The sequence below is a fragment of the Gallinula chloropus genome (assembly GCF_964237585.1).
Source record: "Gallinula chloropus genome assembly, chromosome: 3".
In the NCBI taxonomy this organism is placed as follows: domain Eukaryota; kingdom Metazoa; phylum Chordata; class Aves; order Gruiformes; family Rallidae; genus Gallinula; species Gallinula chloropus.
In genome coordinates, this window is record NC_140087.1 from 53,704,317 (window position 1) to 53,731,690 (window position 27,374).

General features: G+C 43.5%; 1 protein-coding gene across 3 annotated transcripts in view; it reads left to right on the top strand.

Moving 5' to 3' along the window:
• The window catches only part of DAAM2 (dishevelled associated activator of morphogenesis 2), a gene marked incomplete at its 5' end in the record, with an annotated part of 119,149 nt that overhangs the window by 88,848 nt on the left and 2,927 nt on the right, over positions 1-27,374 (top strand). For 2 of the 3 annotated variants that reach the window (XM_084260974.1, XM_084260972.1), the window contains 8 exons: positions 300-406; positions 8,984-9,068; positions 10,642-10,748; positions 11,467-11,555; positions 12,303-12,471; positions 14,158-14,265; positions 15,483-15,543; positions 20,817-20,948. In XM_084260974.1, the coding sequence (XP_084117100.1) occupies positions 300-406; positions 8,984-9,068; positions 10,642-10,748; positions 11,467-11,555; positions 12,303-12,471; positions 14,158-14,265; positions 15,483-15,543; positions 20,817-20,948 (858 nt within the window). The remainder of the gene's footprint in view (positions 1-299; positions 407-8,983; positions 9,069-10,641; positions 10,749-11,466; positions 11,556-12,302; positions 12,472-14,157; positions 14,266-15,482; positions 15,544-20,816; positions 20,949-27,374) is intronic. The other variant, XM_084260973.1, reaches the window with a different exon arrangement.

Here is a 27,374-nt window from a genome sequence, read left to right on the forward strand (position 1 = left end):
TAATATCAAAATAATACTGTAACTCTTGATAGAGTCCAGCAAGTCAGAATCAAGGAGTAGGGTCCGGTGTTTTGTAATCAAATATGATCTTATAGGTGGTAATGAATGACTTTGGTTTGTCTAGCATTACAGGATCTACCTACATTTTTCCTGCCCTTCCTGTCTCCTTTTCTCACCATGTGGGTGGATTTTCCCAGGTTGGGGTGGGCTTTGTTCATTGCATTTAGCTAAGCCTGTCAGTCTTGGGTGAGAAACATGATACTGATTGTTCTCCCCCTCCCCTTTTGAATTACATGCAGAAAGAGATGGGCTCAACAGAAGACCTTTACCTCTCCACACGAAAGGTGAAAGAGCTGTCTGTGATTGACGGCCGGAGGGCCCAGAACTGTGTCATTCTCCTTTCCAAGTAAGTGTGCTAAGCCTTAGATCACAGGGGATCCTGTGGTGAATGTTAGAAGCAAGAAGGGATGGAATTAAAAGAATGGGCACCTTTTTTTTCTCACCTAGACCTGCTGCCTTCTACATGCAGAGCTTCAGAGAAACTTCTCTTGCAGTATCATAAAAGCACACGTCTCTCTGAAGTGTTAGCTCACTTAATAAACATATGCATGCACATTTTTCCGTTAAACAGATAAGACATAGACACCAAGATGTATCTGAAGACTCATCAAAAGAACACTATTGCTACTCATAGGTAGATGAAGGCAGCTCATTGGCTGTGCTTGCACTTGAAGTGATGTTCTGTGTGTGTCATTCATCTCTGTTCTCCCTGGCATACAGCAGAGCTGAGAGCATTTTTCACCTTTGTCATTTTTTACTCTTGGTGAGATGGGAGGTAAATATAAAATGAGATACCCAAGAATTATATCTTGTGTTTGTAAATTAGGTTTTGGAAGCCAGGAGTTGCCTTTACATGATCCTGCAATGACTCTAATGCCATCAAATGCTGTGACATCAGGTCCCTCTATATGCTTTTCATGCATTTCTGTCAACATGTATACTGGGCTGGATACCTATCACTAGACATCACACCTGTGCAGACACTGACTCACCTGAGAAAGCTGCCTTTCCTGCCAGAGAAGGGACAGCAGGGCCAGAGATGGGTCCTGAGAAAGCTGTGGCAGTGCTGAGCAATATGACTGTTTCACTGATCCACGGAAAACATGGGCTTTATGGATGTAGTTGCTTGTCTGCTCTAGCAAGCGAACAGTTAAAAGCAAAGTTGCAGCCAGACCACCAGGACTGGAGCGAGTTCTTTCCATCGCTTAGTGAAACCCACGGAGGCACTCATTATGCTACTTATGTGGCATTAGCCTGCATGTCAGCAGGACCCCCCCCTCATCCAAACCAGCAGTGAGGGAAGGCTTACATTCCTCTCCCTGCAGCAGTTGCCAATGCGTGTCTTTGCTGGTGTTGGCAGCTGACTGCAGGCTGGGGAAGAGCAATGGGGAGGCAGAGGGGCGACAGGATTTTCATGCTGTTTGACAGACCTGCTAAACCGTGTCTGAGGTTCAGATTAACTCATGTAAGCACATGGAACATTTCCTAGAAGTGGTAACATAATGTGTGCAGGTGGCTGGGCTGAGGAGGATCCAAGAAGGTGGTCCATGACTGGTGTGACACTAGATGTTTATTTGTAAACACTTTCTATCCCCAAACCAAAAGCAGCGTGGATGACAGCAATATGTGTTTTTCACTGTTCACTTCTGCCGTGCAAGTTTGGCCCATTCTTTAGAGAGGAATCCTCTCTAAATGGTGAGAAAAGACGGTCACTGCCATTTGTCTTCCTTTCTGCTGCCTCCAGCAAAGTGGCAGTGAAGCACGAACCTTGTGCTTTAGAGTACACAGCATGCGTTTGCTGCAGCTATGCCATGAAGCCACTTCACCTCAGGCTGCTACTCTGGACTTGACCCAGAGGTGAAAAGCAATGGTTTGTGACTGTCAACTTCTCATCTAGGAAATAACCTGGTATTTTAGCATGAGGCTAACATGGATGATAGAGGTTTGGAGACTGAGCTCACTGTCCCTGAGGAGCCTGCCAGTTTGCATCGTGCCCACTTAAACTCCCTGAGCTACACTGTGGGAAACACCAGTCACCGGGGCTATCACCGGCTTGGGTCATTTAATGTTTGTGGCAGGTAGTGTTACACCCAGGATATCAGAAATATCTTACAGCTTGGCCCAGGGTTGCTACTCCTCCCCAGACTTCCCTTTTAAAGGCAACTAGAAAAGCAAAAATCTTTGGAAACTAAACCGGCACCTCTGCGTTCATGCCTTTTACTGCTCTTTGTGCTTATATGGTTCTATTATTAAAGACAGCAATTGGGAGGATTGGCTGCAGACAATAATTGAAAGGGTTTTATGACCCCTTTGCAGTTTTTTGGTGGTTTTTTTTTTTTTTTTTCATTACTCCACTTCTTCCTCCTTTAGGTTTAACCCTAAAGGAGAGAAGATCCCAGCCAAATCATCCCTGGCTGCTGCCATGCTCTCGCTGCTCCTGCAGTGCACCTCATGCGTGTGTGCATGTGGGTGTACATACACGTGCAGTGAGAGTGGATTTAAAATTGGTGACAAAGAAAGAGAATTTCTGCAGCCCTGAGCTACAGCCCCAGCTTTCAGGTTGCCACAGTGTCTGCCAACAGCTGTTTCCAATTGACTCTTACTGTGCATATATCCCTGTAGTTTATTCCCCCTTTGTTTACACTAAACTGTCGTGTCCTTTAAAGTAAAATAGCTGCATGGGTTGGGTTTTCTTTCCCTCCACTACTCAAATGTTTTTGTTTTACTAACACTGTGTTAGAAGGGGTCAGGCAGAGCTCGTATTTCATATGGTCCAACAAGCCAAAACCCAGCTAGAGTGAGAAATAGATGTCTCTTGCTTTCTTTCGCAGAAAGACTGGAGCATGGTAGACTGAAAAGAGATGAAAATTGAAGAGCTAGCTGATTGTTGCTGACAGTTAACAGATTCATAAGCCTTCCTCCCCATTCTCATCTCTATTTTAAGAAAAAAGCTTTATTTCAGCTACTTTCACTTTTCCTGCAGTGGAAGGATGTAATTGCCCTTGTTTAATGGAGTCTGAAGAATCCACGACAAAGCTCCATCCCATAGGCCAACTGTAAAGGTTTGAATAGGCACAAGATCAGTTTGTCTTACAGTATTTCCAGTAGGCTGTAATTCAACCAGGACATGGAACCATCTGTCTGTGGTGAAACCAGGCACCCACCAGCTTCAAATCTGGCTTTCCTAATGGTGTTTCCAACAGACAGTTATTTCTGTCACACTGGAAATCTGCTATCCCTCATGAATTTCCTGATGTCTTCAGTTTCCACCAGGCTGAAGATTTATTATCAGGCTTGTGTGGTCTGGAAGAGTCATCCCAGATCCCTGTGTTTCCCTACTTTCACCTAGCAGCTGGAAATTTCTCTGACCTCTCTCATCAGTACGGCCTCTCCCTGCCTCCATTACTTGACTACTGGGTAGTACTGCTGCTCCAGTGTTGTACCTTATCTATAAATATTCTTGCAGGACATTAAATGGTCCTGACAGAACATGTCTAAGACCTGTCTCTCTTACTGTCTTGCTCTGTGAAAAGCTCTGAAGAAGTCCAGGTTTGAGGCAAAATTGTTCAGAAGAAGACTGGATGTATATACTTATGGAACCTTTTTGTGCAAATGATTTTGCCTGAATTTCAGCAAAATCATTATGTCAGTGTTCTTCTGAGATGTGTTTGTTATTTCTGTGGTCCAGCTAGTCAGCACTAACACCCTCAAGAGGCTGGAAACAGTAGGAGTGCTAGAAAAATGTCATAAAACCAGTAGAAACTACACAAAAATAGTTTTAAATGTGAACGTGACAGTAGATAGATACTAGGAGGCAACTTTACCAAATGCTTGTGGCTTTCATGACTGTCATTTCAACATCAACTAGTAAAGGAGAAGAAATGTCTGCAGTGTTTCTATCCAGAACAATAAAGAGAGGAAGTATTTCTCTCATGTTGCTGTACCTCTTCAGTGCTGCTAAACCCTTTCAGATCAGACACAAAGAGGACAAGATACTCAGCCACTGTCAGTCTCCATGTACTGCCCCTGTTGTGCCCACAGTTCCTGAGTGTCTTTCTGCTGTGTGATGTGGAGGGTTCACCCTTATTTGGAGGTAGATTCCAAGCAGTATGATATTTTTGGGTATAAATCGTAGCTTGATACAGAAACAGCTCATTGGACCCAGCAGGTCATTTCCTTGCTGTGCTGTCTTGAAAAACACTAGGCAATAAGCAGTGCCTCCTGGGAAAGATTGTCTGGTTTTAAGTGAGGTCCGTGGTAAATGGCTTTACCTGCTATTCCAAGTATGATAAAACCCAAAGGTTAAACTGAACACATGAGTTGGTGCCATCCTGTCTTAGATCACAACTAGGAACCAGTAGGTAGGGTTGTGATAAAAGGTGAAACACTGCCTTATCAATATGTCACTGTAATCTGGGGATTCCTGAGTTTGTTCCTGCTTGCTCTACTTGGCTGTGAAGGACAGCTATCCCCAGGTTCCCCTTGGTATGAAACTTGAGAGTGTTTGGATGCAGAGTAGCTTGGTCACTCATGAGCTTTTGCTGAAGGAGGAAAAGAAAAGCCTGTTTCTTGTGCACTTGGCAGAATACTTTCACAGTGAAGTGCTGAAAAGGCATCGATGGATTTTTTTCCCAACATGTTGATATAGTGCTGTAAGATGTACTTGATAAAATGTCCCAGCTGTTGTTCCTAAAAGGTTAAGGCACTGCCGCTGCCTTCACTGATGAGTTGGCAGCTAAGAGGATGTGGAAAGAGTGGCTGCATCTTTCTGTCTTCTGGTTGAACGTGCAGTGAGATCAGCCTGACTCCTGAACACTGCTGCTGTGAGAAGGGATACATCTCCTTTTCCTGCCTTTGTGGGCTAGTAATGATTAGTATTCCCAGAAGGTAGCTGTTTAACAGCCTGAAGCTTGGCAGTCGTACAGAGCCTTAGGAGAGCTAAGAAGTTACAGAAGGCTTACGTCCCAGTCACAAAGTTTGGGAGTGAATTGGGTTGTGGAGATGAAGTCTGCAGTCAGTAAAAGCTAAGGCTTGGGTGAGCTGTACAAAGTAGCCTTAGGATGCAGCTAAGCATGGGTTGGTGCTTCTCACTGCCACAGTCATTACTCCTGGCATCTTTTGGGGGCGCTGCAATTCAGTTCAGTTTGAAGTAGAAAATGGTCTTGATACATGACCATCAGTTCCATTTTTCAAGGTAAAATGAAGAGTGGGAATGTGACTCCCATGGTACGGGTGCTTAACGTAGTTGCAGCAAAACTCCAGGCTTGCTGGTGGTAGGTAACCATGTCTCTTTCTCAAAAGCTAAGAAAGATCCAAGGAACGACACCATAAAGTAACTCACTTTTTTCCTCTGAGGGGGGAGATGGTTAATGAGCGACAAGTGTTCTGGTTTGATCCCTGTGAGGGAGGAATGAAGGGGTAGTTACTATGAGTTAAATCAATGGGTATATTTAAGGAAGAAAAATGAACGAGCACTGGATGTCTGTAAGGGAAGTTGATGTAAAACTGCAACATGTCTCCCAGGCATGTTCAGAGTCAGGCTGCCAGCTTTCCGAGAGGACAAAACAATAAACCACTTGATGTCTGCAAGTGAAGCTGGTGTTAAATCAGCCGAGGTGTCCTGGGGAGATTAGTGATGAATTACACTGCAGAGTCAATAGAGATTATTTATGAAGCCGGAGGGGATAAAGGGAGGCAGGCTAAGTACCATATCAGAAGTTATTTGGTACTTGTTGAGCTTTAACATTGCTTGAAGATGACTCAGGCAGTTGGACTTCCATATGCTGTCACCAGATGTATGGGTGAGGGAAGAAGGAGGGAGTATTCACAGTAAAGATCCTTTTCCTTCCTCATCTGACCAGTGTGCTGCTGCCATTGAACAAAACCAGTCAATATCTGCGCTATGAATGAGCGTGCTGCAGCTGAGGAAAGGGGCACTGTGTTTTCTTCTGGTCACATTTACTTCCTGAGTTCTGATACCGGGATCCAGGATGTGGTGAAGCATACAGCAAAGAGAATACAGCTTGAGTCGTATGCTGTTCTGAATGGAGTTGTCTCCAGCAGCTGGAGAAAGAGTGCCTGGATCTGCAAAGCTTGTACGAAAGTCATGTAACTTCTGTAATGTAAATTTTGGGGCCATAATTCCACTTTAATTTGCTGTCTGTCCCACATGGGTTTTGGGCTCTGAAGGATGCCTCTATTCAGTTCTAAATGGAAAGATTTTACGCATCTGCTTCAGGTTCCTCTTTAATCAGTTCACTTGTTTCTGCTCAAAAGCAGCACATCTGTTTCATATTACTGCTGGCCATCTTTAAGATCTACTGCATGGCTGGGCATGAGTTTTTAAAACAGAAGAATCACTCGATTAACAATTCTTTGGCCAGTTATTCAGCCAGTTTTTAAGTGGGAAGATCCCTGGTTCATGCTGTTGATGCTTACAGCTCTTGAAATGTGTCCTGCCTGAGAAAAGGAGCAAGCCCACTTTGGAACAGTGGGCTGTAGATCCTTCTGTACTTGTAATTGGATTGGTAATAATCTAGGGTGCACACCTGGAGGCACTGAAACCCCTTTGTAGGCCTGTAAGGGACTCAAGTTAAACTGCTTCTTGGCAGGGGGCTGACGAGCTTTCTGCTTCTCTCTACTGTGGGCTAAACCATTCAAGTCAGATGTTTTTCTACTGATGGCAGGCCACAGAATCATCTGAGAAATCAAAGTGTTTGTATAACTGTCTGTCCTTGGGGCTCTCAGAAGATGTTTTCAAGTGTATTCGGTGCCGATGAGTGGTAGCTAACAGCGGAGCTCAGAGTCTGAAGTCCTCAGGCTCCTGGATAGACCAGCACCTTCTGATGTGTTGATGTACCTCAAATATGTCTATTTGTATTCTCCAACCACACACAGAGGGACTTGCACTGCGTAATGGGGAGGTCAGTGTGGTAGATGCTTGATTATTTCCATGGAAGAACCATGAAATTCACCCTCGTTCTTTTTATCTTCGGTAAAAGCAGCAACATAAAAACCTCACCCTGGTGTTTGTGAGTTGGCTTACTACATCCTCTCTGCCAGACTGTGGGTCTGTGTCACAAGACATGGATAATCTGTGAGCTGTAGATTCTGGAAAATGTAAAGTTGCTCTCTAAAGGAAAAATAACAAACAAGCAAACAAAATGTAGCACTTTAAAAACTGCCGGCACCAAATTGCCTGTACACGTGCATACCTGTCTGCTAGGAGTCAGGCCCATACTCACCAACATACTTCTTGGCCCTCACGTGGTCAGAATTTTTGATCAGTTCAGGGCTACATCACCATGGACTTAACAATTCACCATTATTAAAGCCAAAAGAATCCCTTCAGTTTTCTGATGGAGACAGTTGAGCTTTATGCGGGACCCCATATGCTGAGGCTTGTTGTTTTCATCCCAAATCAAACTCATGAGTGAAAGTAAAGCATTTCCAGCCTTTTCATTGTAAAATTCTATCTCATCCAGGTGTGGCCTAATTACAAAGCTTTTCTGGAAATTCGGTAGCCTTATCTTACTTAGTTGCTATTGGTTTGCCCAAAAGCAGATGTGATGACCAAGTAGGAATGGAGTGAGAGCAATTATTTTGGATGCGTAATATTTAAAAGCTTTTGAATGTCTGCTGATTCATATTTTAGTTTCCAGCTGTTGGTTATATTGGGCAATATTAAAATGTTTTAAGTTTCTTAGATTTAGTAATATTTCCTGTCTGTAAAAATAAAGCTTTCTTCTTTTGCTTTTACCTAGTTCCAAAAATATGATTCTATCCAAATGGCAATAGCAATGTGAAATTTCAACATGGAATTTCTTAGCACTGAAGACAAAAACATTCCGCCTCATGCACGAGCCCTTCTCTCATTTATATTTGCATTTTCTCTTTCTGCTCTTAATTAATTATATTGATTGTAGAGGGTCCATGGAGACTGCAGACTTCACTCCTCAAATATTTCTTTTCACAGTTTCCCATTTTAGTTCCAAAATTGAGATTTTCTCGTGGATAGCCTTTCCTTTATGGTTCATTTCATCCTCCCCCGCTCTCCCGAAATGACTGATGAGGGTGTCATTGGTTGGGGGATGGATGGGTAAAATTTGTCCCTTGCACGTTTGTTTGTTGACATCTGCCCTGAGAACCACCAAGTCAATTTTATGTAATCTGTCAAGCAGTCTCTCAATAATCACAAATTTTGACTACTTCTGGTCTGCCCTGGGTTTCAGGTGGAGACCTTGAGGGTTTTTAATTGATTCTGTGTTTTGTTGAAACTGATGCTGCCGACTCATTGTGCACAAAGTAGGTGGGAAGGAGAGTCTAATTTTAATACCTCAGATAATATTAATAAACTCTTTTTTTCAGAGCCTTATTTTATGTTAGATATGAAACATGGTTATGCAGATGCTGTCAATTCCTTCTTCAGCTGTGACTGCTGACAAAGTGAGCTTACCTAGCACAGCAGGTCATCTTATGAGAAGAAACTCTTTCCTCCTATCTGCAGGGGAAAGACCAGTCCTATTGCTTGTTATGCTGGGAGATCCTTTAATGTGCACATGCAGAATTGTAACATGGGCACACTCACTTAGAAGTCACAAGGATTTGAGGGGTTTTACTACAGGAAAGGAAGTTGATGAGGGGGTTATCTGACATGGGGGAGTTAAAAGCACTTTTGATTTATGAGGTTGTGATCATTCTTAATCACGGTCTAATTTTTTATATGTGTTTGATTAGCTAAAGAGGATAAAATCTCTGCCTTTGGAACAGATTAATTCATTTTACCAAATACTCTAGAATACCAGCTTTATAGCAGAGCTTCCTACAGTTATTTTGTGCCTTTTTAGCACAGCTTTCCAACTTTCTGAACTGTCAGAGTCACCTAAGCTTTGCACTAACAGTACGGTGTTGATCCTATTGAAAGGCTGAAGCTGTCCAATGAAGAAATCAGGCAAGCAATCTTGAAGATGGATGAACAAGAAGACCTAGCGAAAGATATGCTTGAGCAGGTGAGAAAGATTACAGTCAGATATATTTTATTAAGTCCTTCACTGCCTTTCTCCTTGCCCCTGCCCATCTAAAGTAAGTGGATATATACACTGTCTCTGCTGGTGTGTCTGCAGATCTGAACTTAGTCCTAACATGTCAGTGGAACTTCAAATGGGAGCATGAGAAAAATATTTCCCAATGTTGTCAAATATACATCCCTCATGTAACTATTTGTATCAGGTTGATTCAGTGAGTTTTCTCATCTTGATGCAAAATATGCATGAGTACAGCTGGTACGAGGTTTACCTTTCACATCCTCTCTTCTCACCTGTGACTTGCCCATAACTTTGCCCATCTTTTTATACTGTGATTAATTTTTGTTCTTTTTCTTAATTTCCCTTCTGTGGCTGCAGCTTTTCCATTGGTAAATGCCATGAATCAGGCCACGTAGGTCAGTGGTTAGAACTGGGACAAGGAGGGATCTTGCATTTGAACTCAAGTGGTTAGAAAGGGAGTCAGGGACTTCCGTCCCCTGTAGTTGGTTCACTGTGTATCTGGTGGGGAAAAACAATCCACAATTAAACTGCCATTGCCCAATTTTCCTCTTTTATAGAGGGTGAAAGATGATGCTTTGACCAAAGATGCATATAATAAAGTTTCTTAGGAGTGGGCAAAATGTTATAATTCTAAACTGCCTGACAAATGTGATTCCTTCTTTGTGTGCAGTCACGCTATTTAGCCATGTACAAAAAACTTTTCCATTTGGGAAATTTATAGCCTGCTTGTCATGTTATCTAAATGCTTGCGGCAGCTCTAGAAGTCACTAGAAGTTTCTGATGCTACACACCTTTGAATATCACATTTTTGGGGGGTGGGATAACTTATTAGAAAGTGGTAAAAAGTGAAGTGCTTGCTGTGCCTTGTGAGCAGTTTGTTTGTGTGTATGTGTGTGCTGAGGCCATGTGCATGGCAGTATTTATAGCCATACTAAAGCACAACTACCACCAGATATGTCAAAAATCTGTCAAAAGTATGAGCTTTTAAGGTCAGCATATGAATAGCAGCCAGTGTCAGGCACATAGCCAGTCGCTTGGTTACTGTTTATTGTTTCAGCAGAGTAGGGTAGGCCCAAGAGATAGATGGAGCTTTGTGTGCACCCTAGGATAGGCATGATGGGTACTTCACGCTGAGTGGGATGCATCCTGCTCTTGTTTGCACCAATCTAAACTCCAAGTAATGTTGTGGGAATCAAAGTTCTCTCTGTACTTCCCCTTGGGTAAGTTGCAGTGGCACTTGGCCTTTAGGACTTAGAAATGGGAAATTCCCCATAGAATTAGAAATTAATCTAATGGGGTCAGTGAGGGATAAAGACAGAACAGCAAGAAAAGGTTTTAAAAAGGTCAATTTTGTAGCCACAGCTGCACTTTTTTGGAGTTACAATCACATGGCTGAGTTGACGTAATGCTTCCCAATGGTAGCAGAGAAATCTGAGGCCCCCTTCTCTGCCCATCGGATTTGTTTGTTTCTCTCTGTCCCTCTCTCCTTTTCCCTGGATCTCTCATCTTGGTGTTCGGTTTGTGTCTGCTACTGTAGCTGCTGAAGTTCGTTCCTGAAAAGAGTGATACCGACCTGTTGGAGGAGCATAAACACGAAATCGAGCGCATGGCCCGGGCAGATCGTTTCCTCTTTGAAATGAGCAGGTCTGTTTGATACATTATGGGAAAATACACTGAGGGCTCCTTGGAAGCAGCTGTAATGGTTATTGAAAATGGATTATCTGGCACTGAGGAGGAATGTGCAAGAGATTGTGGGCCAGCATTATACCCTGAATTTGCCAGAAGCCCACAAATGTTACAAATGTTTCCGTTCATTACACAAACTTTTTATTGATGATAAATGTTCTCTGTGCTGTCATTTAAGGACCAGTCCCCTGATGACAAGCAGAAATCTCCCTCCTCTGCCTAAACTTGTTCACACAAAAAGGAACTCAGATCCAACTCTCACATGTAGTGTAGCCAGCGATCAGGATTTCTTATACATCCCTTTTTCCATCCAACTATCCCATCTCCTCATCCTCTGATGCTCTTTCCTCTTCTAACTTTGTTACACCCCAATCAGGATTAGCATCTTGTTCTGCTAATTGAGATACAGCTGGCACCTCCTGTGACTCATATTTTGAGAGCAAGGGGTATTATTCCAGCTCCTTTTAAACTGTGATCAAAACATGCTTTCAGGTCCTCCGTTTTCATAACAAAGTTGATTGCGTAGTGTTAGAAGTTGGCACTGTGTCCATAATCCCATGGATGGACCCTGTGGGACTCAGTATCCCAGCCGTTAGAACATGTAGACAGAATACCAGCCCTGGGCTTCAAAATACACTTCCAGATCAGTGTTGGCTTTCCTCTACCCTTCATGCAGGATTGACCACTATCAGCAGCGACTGCAAGCATTATTCTTTAAGAAGAAGTTTCCAGAGAGGCTGGCAGAAGCAAAGCCCAAAGTGGAAGGTACGCTTACAGCTTTTGCTAAGAGTTGGGTAAGGGGGCAGGAAATATCAAGAGAGAATTGTGTTCAAAGAGGGTGCTGTCATATTATGCTTGCTAGGTTGTGGAGCCAGCAAGTCCAAGGCATGTCAGGTGATAAGAAATAAACTCTGACACTCTTTGCACCCAGTGTCTTAATAAAGTCAGTTTCATGATTGTTACACTGCGAATAGGACCTGACAGATGTGACAGCGTGCTTCTAGGCTGTGCTGAGCTGCCACATGCTTTCAGGGCCTTTCCATGCATATCAGCCTTCTCTTCTCACTCCCAAATCCTTGTACCTTCCCTCTCCACGGGGCAGTTACAATAGATGCCTCAGGATCCATTCTGGGAAAGTGTAACTACGAGGGGGCTGTATGGCTTCTGTGCCACATCTGTGGCTTTTGCAGAGAAGAGGTTAGTGTATTCTACACTGCATTTTCAGATGAGTCCAAGCCTCCTCCTGCTCTTGCAGGCTATGCTTTTTGAGTATGAGGTCCAGGAGATTAGCCTTGCCTCTGGGTTCAGAGGAGCATCCTACAGGGTAGATGTAGTGCATCTCCAGTTGCTCTGGGCCTGGGCACGTGGGTGTGGGAAGGACGGTGCATGCACAGGCTGTGTTGCAGCATTTGCTGGGCAATGGTCAGACAGGTGTTGTAGGGTACTTCAAATTATGGACCCAAGCATACAGCCACTGTTCTTTTCTTTTTTTTTTTTTCTTCTCTTTTCAAGCCATTCTTCTGGCGTCCAAAGAACTCATCCGAAGCAAGCGTTTGAGGCAACTCCTGGAGGTAGTTCTGGCCTTTGGGAATTATATGAACAAGGGCCAAAGGGGAAGTGCATATGGCTTCAAAGTCTCCAGCCTGAACAAAATTGCAGACACCAAATCCAGCATAGACAGGTAAGCTAGAAGGCCACAAATGAGTTGGTTACTGTGATGCTGCATCTCTTATCATAGTAATGAAAGTTGGTTTTGTTTGGTTTTAGCTCTGGAGACCTTTTAAAATAATGTCTTATTTGGCATCTAAGTAGTGCTTTTCACTCTAAAAGATCCTGCAGCAGTTAAGACCAGCTTTTTACACAGCACTCAAATTCTGCTGCTTCTTTGGATAATGCACATCTGTTGTTGGATTGTGTTTCTGCAACACTGTACAAAGATGACAAAATGTAGTATTTCACAAATAACTGAGATAAATTTGGGGGGTGGGGAGGGATTTTGATGGAATTTGCCCTTTATACCGAAGTTTTATGGCGATGGTTTTGCAAAAAGGAAAACAAAAAATTTCTGACCACAGTTTTATGTCTGCTGTGAAACATGGCATATGTTTCTGATGCAGGACTGTCATAAAATGGCTCTCTACCTACACCAGGCACAGCTCAGAGAGACTGAGCCTGGCTGTTTCAAGAACAGTTAAAAGAAAATAACTCTGTTTGGGAAGGTAGAACTTACTATTTACAGACATGGACTGCTGGTCTTTATAGTGCTACCCTGTGTTTTGCTCCACATTCCCATACTGGTTCTGGAAATTAATCCAGCTGGGACTGGGGAGAGAAGACCACATCTGGGCTCCAGCAGCACTCAGGTTTTGCTTGGAGCCCTCCTATACTGGTTCTTACTAACTTGCACCTTCCTTGACTTGTAAGACCTGCTGAGACCACAGTTGTGGTGAAATGACTTCAGGCTGTGACAGAATGAATAATAGCAGTAAGAAGCCATAGGAAGTTCATCCCTACCTAGTAGAGTTTGAACTAACAGAGTTCTGTTTTGACTACCACGATGTCCTTTCTGTATTCCAAGGCTAACACTTGTGTAGCTAGTGTTGAACATTTTTTTTTGCCTTAATGTAGCTTGGCTTGATTTTCCATATATTAAATGTCCTGTGCAGATTGTGTTCTCCCACCAGTTCCCAGCTTCGGGTCTGGCCTATGTGAAGCAGCGGCCATCTGCTATCTTGCCTGTCAGTTAACCACATAGCACCCACCTAAGCTGGCTGTTCTCTCTGCGTCCAAAATTCACTGATGCTAAATTAATCATTTACTTTACAAATTTTCTCCTGCATCTCTCAAATATCTTATTTCTACCCAGTCATACTTGAGCTGTTGTTGCTTTTGTAGTAGTGAGCTCGACTGCTTCTCCTAAGTGTAGCTGTCTCATTACTATTGGAGTTTCCTTCCCAGCTTTTCAATCTTCAAGAACCTTTCCTCTTCTCAGTTAAGTCTTGGGTTTTTTCCAGGTTGCCTCTGAGAACAAGTCTCCGTAATGAGTTAATGTCACTTTAGTACTATTTGTTGTTTATTCTTTGGAGTATCGGGGAACAAACTGTATTCTGTATTACACAATTTTCCATTGCACCATCTCAAATGGATGGAAGCATGCTGGTGCTTTCAGAATAAATCACGGCACAATGTATTGCTTGAGGTTTTAGGAAGGATGGTTCAAAAGGCTAATTCTTTTCAGTCCATGACACTTTTCTTTCCATAACAGTGCTGCTAACTGCTGATAGATCATTTGTTTTGTTCATTCAAGGAAATTTCCTACCCAAGTATTTTTCAGTGATTTGTCACCTTTTTTTTTTTTTTTTTTTAGGAACATTACACTGTTGCACTACTTAATTATGATCTTTGAAAAGAATTATCCAGATATACTAGATATTCAGTCTGAGTTGCAGCACCTTCCAGAAGCAGCAAAAGTCAAGTAAGTCCAGTGCTATTGCTTGTTCCCAGAGCTGGAGTTCCCAGTGACTTCTGTTAACTTAATCATCATCTTTTTCTTTTGTTACTGTCTTATGAACTCACAGCCAGCCTCTCAGCTGAAATGCCTTTGCTCCCATCCTTGGTGTCATTCAGATGTACATCAACAGAGAATTTTGGTCTGAAAACATTTGTGGATAATGAAATTGACAGCTTTATTCAAATATGCCCATATCTATTTTTTTTCTGAATCAGACTGTAGCGAGACTGATGGTTGTTTGTCATTTACTCACCATATTCTATGGTTGTTCATCTAAGTTCTGTGTTATTTTTTCTGGGTAATCCCCAAAAGTACTAAAATTTTTTTCTTTCCAAAGCACAGATCAAAAATGACTTTCCATATTCTTTGTATAGGGAACTACTCCAGCTAATGAAAGACAAGCAAAAAAAAAAATATAGATTCACACTTAAAGGCATTTATTAAGCCTTTCAGGATGTAAACTGCTGCTCACCAAATACTCAGAGGAGATGCTTGCTGATTCACAAATAGGTACCAACTAGTTACCTGGGAATGTAAAGTAATTATTTTCATACAAGTCCTAGAAAAAAACCCTCTTGTTTGTATATTGTGAGCAGAGATTCAGTGCAACACTGAGGATTATATGCTCAGATATGAAATAAGATTGCAAGGACCACCATATGGTAGAAATGCAGATGGAAAAAACAACGTTTGGACTGTGAGGGTGACAAAAATCACATGTAAATGTACTGTTAATGGAGTTTAGTAGCTAAGTGGCACAAGGATCATGTGTAGAGATAATCTGAGACCACAGTACTGTGTGTGCTAAAACTGTGGTCCTTGCTTATGTGTCAGCCAGTTATTGCAAGCTGGCCATGTGGCATATGCCCAGTGCTGGAGGGTCAAGCTCAGCTCACAGGGCTGATGTTCTGAGGGCAACCCCCCTCTTCTTCCCACAGAAATCCCCATCTTCAGTGTGACCACTGGTGACCAAGGTCTGCTTCGTCTTACAACTCATACAAAAAGCAGCACAGAGCATTACCATACCCCTTCCCTTCATTTCCAATCATCTGGCATGGCTGGTGCCAGAGGCCGGATACCAGACTTGATGGGCCAGTGGTCCACTCTGCTGCACCGTTTCTGTATTCCCATGTAACACTGCTCTTTTTGTTTTATCTGCTCCGTGTCTGTCTCCCGTGCAGCCTGGTGGAGCTGGAGAAGGAAGTCAACAACATAAAGACCGGATTGAAAGCTGTTGAAGCTGTGAGTATCTGGAGGTTTCCAAACTGCCGTACTTAAAATATCTTGCTCAGAATCAGGGGCACTATATATTTTATGATAAGAGAAAGTGGGCTTTCTTTTTCTGTTCCTTTCTGTTCCATTCCAGAATGCATTAACCAAGAAAAAACAAATAAAAGCTTCTCATGTGGAGCTCCTGCTGATGATCTTAGGCGACTTAAGCCTAATGAAAAGCTTGTTTGATCTCAGCCTGAAAAGTAAAAGGACAGTTTGACAAATGGCATGCACTGAAAGAAGAAAGAGAATTCATTCTCTTTCTTGTTGAGGGATGGCTAACTGCTCGCACAAGTGTTTCACATGACTCTTGGAGTAGTAGTGAACAGGTTACATGTGAACACTGTTACATGCAACCCTAACCTATTCTAAGCACTCCTTGGGAAGGAAAGGACAGAGACAAGTTAAAAATGAGGGAGCTGAGTTGGCAAGCAAAGCAACATGGCATTTTTTCCTGCTACTAATGAAAGCCTTTTAATCTGAACTTTTAGGTTACCTGTGTTCCATTTGTACTTGCATAGTGCAGAGCCTTCTGTCTCAACAGAGACCAGTACAGAGGGTGCATTGATGCAGTTGTGTGCACTCAATTTTAAGAGTTAAAAGATGAGGAATGGGCCTAAATGCTCCCTGGAGTTCATGTGCCAGCTGTGGTTCCCTCCTTTAGTTAACATGTTGCGTTTCTTTGTGGGGAAAGACTCCAGCCTTCCTGAGGCAGGAGAGCACAAAGTGTGTCACTGTGTTCAGTGGCAGAAGGTAGGAACTCTGATATTTTCCTCTCACGCCATTGACATCTGTGTGGCCTTGAGCAGCCCTGCATGTTTGCCTCCTCCCTGTGAAATGACAGCTACAAATACCTCCCTCTCACAAGGGCTGGCGTGAGGAACGGCAAGTTTTTGTTCACAGCAGTTGAAAAAGTAAAGATGAAAAGCTAAAGTCAAAGTAAAGATGAAAAGCTAAAGTCACTCTGTTGTCTCTGTCCCTTAGTGTCTCCCATTGCCTGCACATACCAATATATTCTAACGCTAAGAACATCATTCTCTCTGCAAGTATAGGAACAAAATCCTACATTCAGGTTGGTACTGGCATCTCTTGAGTGTTGGATAAGCTAAGGAAATGGTAGTGCTGAGAAACAAGACATAGGTTTTCAGAACTCAAGAGAAGGTCCCAGCCATATTTAGCTGTTCTTTGCCCTCTCAAACAGGGGTTTATTAGCTACACTTTTCACTGCTGCTCGGTGTTCAGGATATGTCTATTTTTCAATTCATGTCAGTTGCATACTAAGTGGAGGGTTCCAGATGGGGACCATTCTGCACTGTGACTGCTGGTGAAGGGACCAGTCATTGGGAATTGCACTGGGTGGTTTCTGTGCAAGGATTACTTATGTACAAAGAACTAACCCTGTAGCCTCCAGTCTTTCTCATCCACTATGAGACAGGCAGTGATGTCTTCATTTTTCTTTCACCTGGCCTGAATTTGGATTGGTTCTGGGGGTAAGGGAAGGTATCTTTGTCCTGTCAGCGGGCCCCGGGCTGTCTGGCTCTCTCCAGCAGTTCATCCTGCAATTAAGCAGTCATCCTCCTGTGAAGAAGCAAACTTTCCAAACCTTATTTTGGGATTGTTGGGGTAAGGGAGAATGCAGTAACAAGAAGAGATACTGCTGCATGCATGGAGTGCAGTGTTTGGGAATTAAAAGCACCTGTAAAGGGAAGGCTGATGTGTAGATCATGACAGTTTTGGCTGGGACAAAGAATTGGCCCCATTGAAATGTGAGTACCTACTTCTGTTTTGCTTTCTGTGATGGGGATATTTGTCCTTTTGCCTTTGCAGGCGATTTTCCCCCTCTTTCCCATACACAGGTTCCATGGGCAACCTCTCCTTGCTGTTCTTCCCTCCTCAGTCTTCTCCCTGCCATGGTATTTTTCATATGGGGCTGCCAGCACCTCCCAGTCTGTTTGCTCAATTTGTGGTTTTCTGGTGTGTAAAAAAAGCAGCACTATAGCAACAATAGAAGATCTCTGTCAGGTGGAAGGGGGAGGAGGGGAAGGTGTGATTCTTGATTCCATTCCAGTGTGTTCTCACCACAGCCTTGGCTCCAGTGACTGAGAAGTTTCTTCAAGGACCCTTAAGAATAGAAAGCTAAAAATAGTTCTGTGGTCAGATGTTCTTAAAGGTACTACAAACCCTTTGCCTTCCTGGACCTGTAGCTTCTTTGTAAGAATAAGACATACTCCTCCTTTGACAAGATACGCACGCAGCTGTTGCCTTTGTGTGGGGTGCTCCCAGAAGGAGAGCTAAGTGGTTCTTGTTCTCCTCCAAATCAGGAAGTGAATTCTGTCAGCAGAGCCCCTCTTTCACACAGCAAGGAGATCGTAATTGCTGCTGAGAAACCACTGCCATGGCTGAATCATTTCATCTCTCTGGAGAACCAGCAGCCCAGCCCACAAGGGGCATTGCTAGCTTCTGCTATTGTGCTGTTATGACTAGTATAGACCATTTCTAGAAGATGCAGAGGAGTTTCTTATTCTCTAGCATCGCTCTTAGTCCAATTACATAGTCTTGCTCGTAACTTGTGTGGGTTTTTTACTTTGGAAGAATTATTCTGCAGGGAAAGACTGGATTTGAAAATGAAGGGCAGACCACCTAATCTTAAAGTTACTTTGCAAAACATTGCTCTCCAATAACAATCCCAAATGCCAGAGCTTTCAACAGTGAGAGAGATGACAGAACTGTGTGGTGGGTTGACCTTGGCTGGAAGCCAGGTGCCCACCAAAGCTGCTCTGTCACCCTTCTCAGCTGCACAGGGGACAGAAAATATAATGAAAGGCTCATAGGTCAAGCCAAGGACAAGGAGAGATCACTCACCAATTACCATCATGGGTAAACAGACTCAACTCAGGAAAATTAATTTATTACCAACCAGATCAGAGTCAAGTAATGAGAAATAAACCCAAATTTTAAAACCCCTTCACCCACACCTCCTTTCTTCCCAGGCTCAACTTCATTCCCAAATTCTCTACGTCCTGTCCCCCAGTGGCACAGAGGGACATGGAACCATGATTGCAGTCAGTTCATTGCACATTGTCCTTGCTGCTCTTTCCTCCTAAGGAGTTGTCTCCTCACACTCTTTCCCTGCTCTAGCATGGAGTCTGTCCCACAGGAGACAGTCCTCCATGAACTACTCTAACATGGGTCCTTCCCATGGTCTGCAGTTCTTTACAAACTGCACCAGCATGGGTCCCTTCCATGCGGTACAGATTCTCAGGCCAGACTGCTGCAGCAGTGGGTCCCTACAGGGTCAGAAATCCTGCCAATAAACCTGCTCCAGCGTGGGCTTCTCTGTCCAAGGGGCCATAGGTCCTGCCAGGATTCTGCTCCATTGCAGGCTTCCCATCAGCTCACAGCCTACTTTGGGTGCATCCACCTCCTCCACCATGTTGGCCTCAATGGGCTGGGGATGAATATCTGCTCCACCATCAAATTCCATGAGCTGCAGAGGGACAGCCTGCTTCACAATGGTCTGCTCCATGGGCTGCAAGGGATTATCTGCTCTGGTTCCTGGAGCACCTCCTCCCCTTCTTTCTTCACTGACCTTCAGAGTTGCTTCTCTCACATATCTCTGCAGCTACAATAGCTTTTGTACAGGTTTTGGTTTTTTTCCCCTTCTTAACTATGTTACTCCAGAGACACTACCACTATTGCTGATGGGCTTGGCCTTGGCCAGTGGCAGGTCCATCTTGGCTCTGTTGGACATGAGGGAAGCTTCTAGCAGCTCCTCAGAGAAATCACTGAGTGTAGCCCCTCTACTACAAAAACCGTGCCACCCGAACTGTTATACTGACCTGCGTAGGGGTGGGGAAATAGAGCAACTTTCAGCTAGAGCAACTAGCTTAAAAAATAGAACAGGAAAGAGTGGCTGAAAAAAGTATACATAATTCTTAGAAGCGTGTGAAGTGATATTTCCTGTGCTTGTAAGGTCCAATTAAAAGTGATTGTAACATAGAGACAATTCAACGCAAAGTGATGTAACTGAGTAATGCTTTCGGGACCGTCCCTTGTGATGTGTTAGGAAAACCAGAGAAGAGGATGTAATATAACGCAGGGGAAGTAGCACTTCTTTATTGTGGCCTTTTCTCTGGCCACTTGCTCATTGCTTTTCCTGCCCCTTTTCTGCCTTGTGGTCTTCCCGTGTAGTGGTTACGGTCTCTTCAACTCGCTTCAGACCAGAAAATAGATCGTGTCTGATTCTAGATTGTCGATAGCTAAAGTAATTTTTTGCATTCAGCAGCACTGTGGAGCAAATCCCGAGGAGTTTCTCACCATAGATGCTTACAAACCAACCCAGCTGGCTCTGCAAACCAGTATTTTGATGGCCAGTAACAGAGAGCACCAAACATGCATGTAGCTAAAGTTGCAGCCAGCATAAAAATATGTTTTTCCAAAGGGAACAGAAGGTCAGATTGTAACTTGACCTGCTGTTTCATGCTGCTTTCCCTACAGAGAAAGTAAGGCTTTATCGTTACCACTGATTATTCAGCTGAGAATCAAGATGAGGTCCAGATCACGATTTCATTGTCCCCATGAGACTGTCAACAGCACACAAGCCATGCACAGGCATGGGACACTGCCAGTCTTACTGTAACCTAGTCATTTTGAGGAGCTCTGTAGCTCTTTCCATGCCACAAGCACGGTGAACAGAGGAAGAGATAGCATGCCTTAAAACAAAATATAAAACCCCAACTTGAACCAGAAAGAAAGAATCTTGCAATATATATTTTTTTCTCTGTAGGCAGTGGACAAAGAGAGCTTAGCTTCATATGGTTTTATTTCTGTCTGTTCCCGCCCCATCCCATCTTCTTATCACAACAGCCCCTGTTTATAGCTTTTATGACATCTGAGATAATGCTTATTAGTTAGTAGGGTGCTGGCAAATGTTGCACCTGACATCCTTCTGCTTGTTCTTCAGTCGGAGAATCAATGTTGACATCTTTCTTGGGAGTGCTTGTTTGAGGATAAAGAGGACCATAATTAAGACCCTCCTTTATCCCACCTTAACTTTCCCCCTCACACTGAAAAGGCAAAACCCTTGACTTAGTGAGAAAGTAGTTTCTGAGTTGCAGCTCATGACTGAGGAGTGGGAGCACAGCATACTCTGCACTAAGTGAAATGGATGGGCTTCCCTGCTCTTTGTCAGTGAGGAATCTTTGGCACTTTCCTGTCTATATCTCTTACTTCTTCTCTTTCAGGAACTGGATTATCAGAAGAGACGCATGCGGGAATCAGGTGATAGATTCGTTCCTGTCATGAGCGATTTCATCACTGTGGCCAGTTTCAGCTTCTCTGAATTAGAAGACCTTCTCAACGAGGCTAGAGACAAGGTAAGAATACCCTTTGAAGTGTTTGGGTTTTCAGTCAAAAGCCTGAATCAAAATGGACATTTGTGCTCCATTTCTTACCTAAAAACTCACCTCTATATAGTTTGGTAACCCTAAATACCTGATCTGCTTGATTACTTACTGCTTCTCTGTTACTCCTTGTATTTCATTACAAGGATAGAAATCCCAAACATGCGTGGTTTGTCCAGTGCTCTTGGATCCTTCTTACACAGCCACGTGTGAGTTACTCCTGCTGCTGCAATCATTTTGTCCCTTCGCTGTCTGCATCTCCATTGACAGATTTGCACAACTGAGGAGGTGCTTGTTCTTTTCTGGCGATTGAAGTCTGGCACTAATCCCTCTGTCTCTCAGCTGAATGAGGAAGAATTTCTGTGAAAAGTTTTGAAACGTATGAAAATGTTTAGAGAAGAGCAAGTTCTAAAGTAAATGATATGCAATGGCAAATCTGCCCTTGTTGTCTGGCATGTTCAAAGTGCTTGGCTTTATGAAGCAAAAGCGTTATTTCTTTTTGATTGAATTATTTCCACCGCTGCTGTCAGTCCTTGTAGCATTAGGGGACCTATTGTGTTATTAATGAGACCTGTGCCATTGGGTTTGGTAGGCCTTAGGTTGTGAAGGACAGGCAAAATATGGGCTATACTCACAGTAAGACTCCTCAGTCATCCAGCTGCCCTGCAGTAACGCCATTCTGTGATTCAAAAGCACTTCTGTGCTGTGGAGGTAACGTTGGTAATGCTGGCTTGCAGCTGCAGCACCAGGAGCTACTAGCTGTCACCTTGGCAGGTGGGGCAGTAGTAGTTGTGGCGCGCTGAAGGCAAAGCTGGGAACACTAATACTTGCTAACATTGTAAGGAAATTTTGTGGGGAATCACTTGCCTTATTTTTTTCATTTTGCTCATGTTTGAGACGATTCAAAGCACCTCAAACATAACAATGTCCATACCGTATTGGTTTTTATAATGACAAAACCAATGTTTTACATTCTGTGTCTCCACTAAATTTACTGAGAAAAGGTCAGTTTTCCACAGTTTGGTGGCTTCTGTTTTATGACTGGGTAAATTTTTCAACTTCATTATAGTTAAGTGCATGTTTCTGGAAGCGAATTCACTGTCTTTGGCTTAGACTGCCCGCTTTTGGTTTGGTGTTACAGATGGTGGTGGTGGTCCTTTCTTTCAGTGCACTAGGACAAAAGCCAGTCAGGAGTTAAAAACCAGCAAGTGGTACGTGTCCAGCACAGCAATACAACTCTTCTTGATCAGGAACTTGCAGGAAAATGACGTTTTTTTGCTTTAAGAATAACCAGAGAATCTCCCTACAGACGGACTGATACGTCTGGAAGTTGTTGCACACTTTTTTAGACATAGCCAACATATAAAGCACTTGACATAAAGAGATGGTTTATTTTAATGACTATAACATGCTTAGGAAATGTTTCTCTACCTTCTCCTCACACACCCTTACTATGTTTGAACACATGCCATTCCAACTTCTGTTCAACCTATGGCTTTGGTTCTTCCACTGGCAAAAAGCTGCTTTTGGACTCCAGAAAAGGAACTGTCTGTCCTTACCAATGCTGAGCTATTTCTCATGTTTGCCTCATATTATTTTTCCCCTCTCTTCTTCTTTTTTTTTTCTCCTCTTTTCTTAAAAAAGAAAGAAAAAAAAAGAAAAAGGGAGAGTAAAAGAAAGCTGGAAATTTTCAACAAACCAGATGTGCTTTGCAAAGTCTATAACATCTTCCAACCTCAGTGGGCTCTCTGTGTTTGTTGAATCACAAGCTCTTTTTGTACCATGGAAACCTACTATAACTAGCCAATTAAAGGAAGAGAGGGACCAAGACATCTGATTATCCTGTTCTTTTTTGATTTCTCAAAGCAAAGCAAATTGGGAAAAAAAAAAAAAAGAAAAGAAAAAAGGCAGTAGGAGAGGGGGGACTTTTAAAAATACCATAATGAGCCCAGGAAGAATTGGTCTGGTGCACAGATTTATTAATAATAACGAAGCCCTAGTTTTAACAGCTGGAGTTGGATATCCTTCTAAATATAGATGTGGCTAATTGATGGCCATGAGTTAATCGGAGCCATGTTTCCTCAGCTGGCATTTAAAACAATGTAAATTATCTTTTCAAACCTGGGGAAGTTCTTTAATTTTTTAAAATGACTTTAGTATTAGCAAAAGTAATTTCATTATTCCTTTAAGTTATGGAAACAATCCATTACCAAGGTGTGGTGCTGACCTTCTCTGTGGAGGACATTTTTCACAGTCCCGTGCAGTACTTTTTTTGGCCTTTTTGCTTAAAGAGGACAATTTCCAGTTAGCAGCCATGGGAGGAAGTGATATTTTAAATTTAAAGGGCCAGGCTGTCAGATGCAGGCATCCTCATTTGCAGAGCGAGCCTGGTAACTGTACTTATCTTCATGCAGTAAACACATGGCTTGGTTAAGAACTGATTGAAAACTTAGACCGACTCTTTAAACAGGCTTCCTAGCACAGCTGGTTCTTGTTCGGTTTGTGTTTTTCTCACTTTCAATACCACTTTATAAGGGAATATATAGATTAGATCAAGGGATAATGTTTTCTGCCATTTCCCATAAACTGGAAAGTGGGGGCAGGAGAAAGTGAAATTGTGCCCTGGAATCCTTTACCAGTTTTTATGTGTTTGAACAGACGAAAAATTGACTTTTTAACATCAGAAAAAAACAGAATGGGGTTGAATTTTGTTTGTGATTTTTTTCCTGTGGGGAAGCAATGGAAATGCCCAGGCAGAGGAACAGTGACCTCCCATGGTATGAATTTTATTTTCCTACTTGAAAAAGGTAACATTTACCCTATGTGAAGCTTTACAACATATTTAAATGCTGACAGGTATGAACTTAGATCACTAGACTGCTTCATAACTGTTCTCCTTTGAGCTTGGTTTATAACAAACTTGGTTTTAAAATGTTTTGGATATTCCTAGAAGAACTATCTGCTTAGTCAGGAACTGCCATTCCTATGACGAATATCAAACTTAATCCTCATTATTGAGGCATGGTGGAAGCCACTGCCTGGGCAAAGCTGATGACAAGGGTAGAAAAAGTGTCCATCCCTGAAATTTGTATCAGCTCCTCTCAAGTAGCATGTTTATCATCACGGAGACTGGAGTTCAGACTATGCACACGCATTTAAGAAGCATAGCACAGCAGGGTGGTGAATGACAAAATCCGTTTAAGAACATAGTCATTAATGGCAGAATGCTATGAAGCAGGTAGGAATACTGTAGCACAAGTACTAGTGACAGGCTGTGCACTATGATGATTTGTTTTGGGGACCGGTATTTTTGGGCAGCTGCTGGGACTAATGAATAAGGAAAGGAACAGGATGGAGACTGAGGAAGTCAAGACAAGGTGTGTTACGAAGGGCACGGGCAGGCACCACAACCTGCTGTCAGAAACAGCCACTCAGTAAATAAATGATGCAGCTCATGTACCCTACCTTAGAACTGCAGAGGCTTCAGAGCACATTGGCATCTAACATATCAGAAATGTTTGTAGCACCTGTGTCTTGATTTTGTGGATGCTAGAGTCACTTTTGAACTCCTAAGATAATCCTACAAGAGCATTTAGGCACAAGGAAAGCTGATCCCAGCCCTGCCTGAAATTGTCTTGGGCTCTTTCCGTCATCTGATCTGAATCTGCCTCCTAAAGACAACAGGTATTTGTCCAAACTGCCTTGGTGTACAGGATGGGAGTCTTCATAACAACAAGCTCAACATTGCTTGTCTACTGAAGACCATTCATATTGCATGGCTATATGGTGTAATTCCTTTCTGCATTTGCTCAGGCAGCAGGAAATTTTTGCCATGGCCCTTTTTCCTCTTCCTCGTAGAGCCCCGTTCCTGCCATTTCCAGAGCTCTTCTGCCACTGTTTAACATTTCATTGGCAAGCACAGCAGAGTGTGTGCACTGCTGCCCCGCTTTCCCTCTCCTTGCTAAAGCAGCTTTTTAAAATAAACAACTGTCTAAACGATTTGCTTTGGCAAGAGGATGAATTCAGTGGAAAGTTTGGCAGAGGAAGCGGAGCTGGCACTGAGCTTGTGGACCTGTTATATCATGGAGCCTGGGGGCCCCTATGGTGTGGAAATGAATTTTTTAATGAAAAAAAAAAAGATATACCATCCTGTATTACAGTGGAAAACCTGCTGAAAGACAGTTTTCCATCTTGCTTTTGCCCATGTCATCTGTCCCCAGATGACTTCAGGAAAAAGCACGTTTCGGCCCTTGTTCCGCGACATCACAAAATTCTGGGAAGCGTTCTGTGTGCCTGAGGACTTAGCTACAGATTTCCCAACTGTGCACGAAGAGCCAGTGCTGTCTGACAGGGAAACTGCCTGTGTAGCGGCTGAGTGATTGGTACAGGGAAATGCAAATCCTGTGGTACTGAGCAGAAGAGAGGGCTGGGGTCCATGGCACCTGGGCCCATGCCGCGCTGCCTCTTACTCCCCGCGGTGAGGTGAGGCAGGCAGTGTGGTTTTAGCTGCTGTGTACAGGTAGGAGCCTGGGCTTCGTGCCCAGGCTGGGGAGGCTGTCTCCAGCCGCTCGCTGCCCCTCATCCCAGCATCAGTGCTTTGAAAGAGTGCATGTGATGGCAGAACCGGAGCTATGGCGAAACAGAAGTAATGAAAACAGAGGAGTCCGTTGCAGTTTAAGCAGTGAAAAGGCGGCGTGGGTCTTTTTACAATAGTGCATTAAATTGATGTAGTGCCCGACAGATGTCAACAACTGTGTTTTTGCCGTTTCCTGTATCAGATTTGTGGGGTGACAGTTTCAGTTCTGTAACGAATGGAGAAAGGAAGGCTCGGAGAGGGAGCATGAGTTCCTGAGCCACATCATGGGCAGAATTGGCAGTGAAAGCTGGATCTCCTGACTTGCCTTCCTCTGCTCTGTCAGCTATTTTTCCAGAGGGGGTAGAGAAAGAAGAAAAATGTTTACCTCAGTGGACTGTAGAATTTCTCTTTTGTAAATTTTTTTTGGCATATCTAGCTCACAGATTTTTGCTTTTCATCTTTCATTGCTTGACAGTAAGTGATTGTGACCTGCTAAGCCGCATTAGAGGGCACCAAAGATAGGTTGTTCTCAGGGTCTGTCCTCTCTGCTGCTCAGAGACCACAACACCTCATACTCCTGAGTGTCTCTGGAAGGCTCCCAGGCTGCTGGGCCTTTCTGGAACAACAACATTGTTCCTTCTCTGAGCTGCAGTGGGGAGGCAGTGGCAAAAGCCCTTCTGTCAGTGTGACAAGAACTAGCTGGTGCTGGTAGCTGGGTGACAGGCCATGGGTGGAGCATTTGCAGGCAACACCACCCTCTAATGGAGATTTCCATGTGTGTAGCATCCAAGAGCCCCAGGCAAGGACCCCCTCCTTTGTAACCCCAACCTCCCTAAGAGACTAGGAAATTGTATGGGACATTCAAGGGCTCCTGTGAGCCCCCTCCTCACCTTTGCTGTGCACAGGGGGATCACAGGAGATCAAGGCTGTGCATTGCTAGGTACGACGGTCATCTTCGCGGGGCTGCCCTTGGACTTCAGGCTTCACAGAAGGTGGAAAAGCCTTCCTTCTAGCTGACAGCAATAGTCACTGCTCTTAATTTATGCCTTATTTTCACTGGAATTAACTACAAGTTAAGCAGGAAGAGAGTTCCAGGTAGCTCACCTCCCGTAAGCAGTGAGCGTCAGGTGCTCTGTGTGTTCATACAGCAATGCCTGTGTCTTCCTCTGGCACTCCTGCTTCCATGGCTGGAGCAGGCAAGCTGAGAAAATATAACACATGGAGATGCTTTATCTCCCTCTGCAGTACTCACAGCCTTTATTGTCTGTGCTGAAGAGCTGGTGCTGCTCGTGCGGGTTGCTCTGAGACTGCTGCACTTCCCTAATAGTCAAACAGGCTGTGTGTGCATTACATACAGGGAAAATACATATATACAGAGATATATATATATACAGAGAGGGGTGGGGAGAGGGAGTAGGTGTGCCTCTATCTGTCCTTAGAGGTTTCAGAGAAAAGGAGTTAAAACAGAGAAGTTAGCTGTTGCTGTTTCCATACTCTCTCTGCAACTTGCTGCTGTAGTGCTTTCTTCAACTCCTCCCATGTTTGGTAGCTTAAAGCAACTTGCATTTCTTCCAACACTTCTGGGTTTGGATATTTTCAGACACTTTGGGTTTCTTTGTTTGTTTCTGGCTGAGAATTCAGCCTTTTCAAAGAAAAAAGAAGCTATTGCTTCAAACTGCTTTGTGGGCCTGGCAGAGAAAGCAGAGGAGAGGAGATGCCGAATCTCTCAGGCTGTGCCAGAAGGAAGCTGCTTTCCTTGGAGATTTCTTCCCCCTGCAGTTGATCAGGAAACAGTGTTTATGCTTTACCTGGTACAGGGCCAG